Below are 2,706 nucleotides of genomic sequence, written 5' to 3'. Positions count from 1 at the left end.
ACATATATGTATATCTATCCTCCCCTGTCCTCCATCCCCCTTTTATCTAACTCTGTACTTCATACCTCATCTGGCGACCATACTCTCCCTCAAAGTATTCAAAGTCACAGTAAAAAAAAGAAGAAGGACTGAATTTCTCCCAACCTATAGAGATACAGACGCCGAGACAGCAAAGGTTCTGGACAAAAAAAAAGTACCACCATTCAGGGCGTCATGTCGGTAAGAGAGACTGTGGGAAACAGGCTAGAGCGGAACACATTCTGTTTTTAACCCTTGTCGCCCCGCTAAAAAGTGACACGAGTGGGAAAGGGCTCGTTTATTTTTGTTGTCTCGGAGTTAAAAAGTTGGGAGAGTGCTCAATTAACCCCACGCGGGCTCGTGTTCGTTCACAGGCGTCGCGGTTTGTGCAAGTTGCCGAACCTGAACGCTTCCCGCTTACTTAAGGCAGTGGGCTCGGGATGATGTAGATCTACTCAATTCCTCTACTCCAAGCAATAAGATATATATATTCATTATATATATATTGTCCAGGTCCTGGCACATTGGTTTGGTGTTTCACCACGTATACACATACGCACACACACGCACGAACACACATACACGCACACAAACACACACACACACACGCTCACTCACACACATACACACAAACATACACACACACTCACACACACACACGCACAAACATGCACACACAGGCAAGCTTACAGTCACACGCATTATATAAATGAACAGCAGTAGTATTATCTATAATCATCTTGAGCGAGATAAAACGAGAGGGCCGAAATCAAATTCTGTTACTGTCTGAGAAAGCTGAAAGTTACTTTGGTCTCGTATTTAATAGCACATACTACACGTTAATGATTGATATCCACCTCCTATCGATGATATTGAAAACCTATCTACTGTCGCAAAAGATTATTTTTGAAAGTTGTCACAGTATTTTGAACCGAGTTTCGTGCACCACTGCAAAGTATCGTTTGTATCGAGCTTCTTGTGTGCTTCTATGAGAAGAAAAAGAAAGCAAAAGGAAACAAAAACAGATTCGTTGGGTTTTTGGTTTTTTAAATTTGGTTTTGCTTTGGTTTTTTGGTTTTTGGTTTTTAAATATGAGTATGCTTTTACGTTAGAAGTTCTAATGAACTTGTTATTTCTAACCGGACTAAACTGTAACTTACATGGAAAATTGCCGAGAAATGCGTTAGATATAATTTTCCCCAGTCGTAAGCTGTAGGTCGAGCATTGCTTCATTGAAAGTACGTGTAGACTGTTTTTTCGTTAAGAACGCACTTCAGCCAGTAGCTGTCGGGGGAGCAGTATGTAATCGGAAACATGAAAGGAAAACTAAAATTGGTCCAGACTGTTCTATTTTGAAAAATATTATGTAACAGTCTGTGAACTTTTCGATTGTTGTTTGATGTTCTCCTCTGAGTTCTTGGTTACTTGGAGAATGGGTATTATAGCAGGTGGTACAACTCCATATCTGCTCCTTCCTCCTCTCCGGGATCCATGAAAGGGTTGGTGTGCTGATCGTGCCAGTCATCAGCTAGTTTGACATTCTTCTGGCTTCTTGGTATCTATCTCATGCCACCCCCCTCCCCCTGTAATAGAGGAAAAGAAAAAATGATTCCTCCCTTCCTCGGCTTCCCTTCTCTGACTCCATTCTATCAATTGTTCCCATGCTTTCTCTCTCTCTCTCTCTCTCTCTCTCTCTCTCTCTCTCTCTCTCTCTCTCTCTCCATTATTACTAGAAGTATTGTCACAGGCAGAAGAAGTGCAGGAAAAGGTTCTAGATAAACTTTTCCTTTTCGGCAACACATGCCCTTAGCTTCTGCTTTAAATTTCGTTGCATGACAATGCTGGTATTGAAAATTGACCCCCCCCCCCCAGTGTATGTCTCATTTTTAAAATTGCCTATACTGTACTGCACACACACAGTCCTTACTGCTGTGAAAGGTATGGATGACATTGCTTTACCTATTAAAGAGATTTTTGAGGATAAGTTGCGCCACGTATTTTTGACCGCACTACAAGTATTAGGTGCTGGTCTGACTGACTCTCCTTAGTCAAACTTGTCACACTGCCTGCTCAGCCTTGGACCCACCTGTCTACAGGATTCTCTATGGGTTTTGAAAAAATATTGGGGCTAAAATAACCTCCAGATCTCGATCAACTAGTTTGTATGAAACTAGCTCATGTAAGTTTTCTTAACAACAATACCCTCATCCCCCGTAAAGAAATAAAAAAATAAATACATAAAGAAAGAAAGAAAGGCATAAAGACAGAAAGAAAAAAAGAAAGAAAGAAATCAGAAATTGTTTATCACATACGCATGCCCTCTAGATACCACCTTCTCTCCCCTCCCCAAAATAGATTTACTATTTGAATGAAAAATCGTTATCCTTTTTACATTGCCAGATAGTAAGGTAGGCTACCACTCACAAGCGCATATGTTTTAGTTGCTCGAACCCAGTAAACAACTGTGCCTGTCCTCTACAGCTGATGGGTCAAATGAGTTTCCTGCAACAATTGATGGATTTCCCCAAAGACACCATCACCGCAGAGATGGTAGAACTGATGGAGCCTTACACACGCATGGAGGACTATACCTTCGAGTCTGCTCTAAAGGTACACCGTTCTCTCTCTCTCTATCTCTCTCTCTCTCTCTCTCTCTCTCTCTCTCTCTCTCTCTCTCTCTCTCTCTCG

The 2,706-nt window shown here is 41.5% G+C and overlaps 1 protein-coding gene across 1 annotated transcript in view; it reads left to right on the top strand.

The window, feature by feature from the left end:
• The window catches only part of LOC101853371 (dynein heavy chain 8, axonemal), a gene marked incomplete at its 3' end in the record, with an annotated part of 107,937 nt that extends 105,309 nt beyond the window's left edge, over positions 1–2,628 (top strand). Inside the window, 1 exon segment of the mRNA XM_035968421.1 lies at positions 2,500–2,628. Within this exon segment, the coding sequence (XP_035824314.1) occupies positions 2,500–2,628 (129 nt within the window).
• Between the last annotated feature and the right edge of the window lie 78 nt (positions 2,629–2,706).

The sequence above is a fragment of the Aplysia californica genome, unplaced genomic scaffold (assembly GCF_000002075.1).
Source record: "Aplysia californica isolate F4 #8 unplaced genomic scaffold, AplCal3.0 scaffold00058, whole genome shotgun sequence".
NCBI classification, from domain to species: Eukaryota; Metazoa; Mollusca; class Gastropoda; order Aplysiida; family Aplysiidae; genus Aplysia; species Aplysia californica.
Note: the sequence above shows the minus strand (reverse complement) of the source record. Positions and strands in the feature narration are given on the sequence as shown.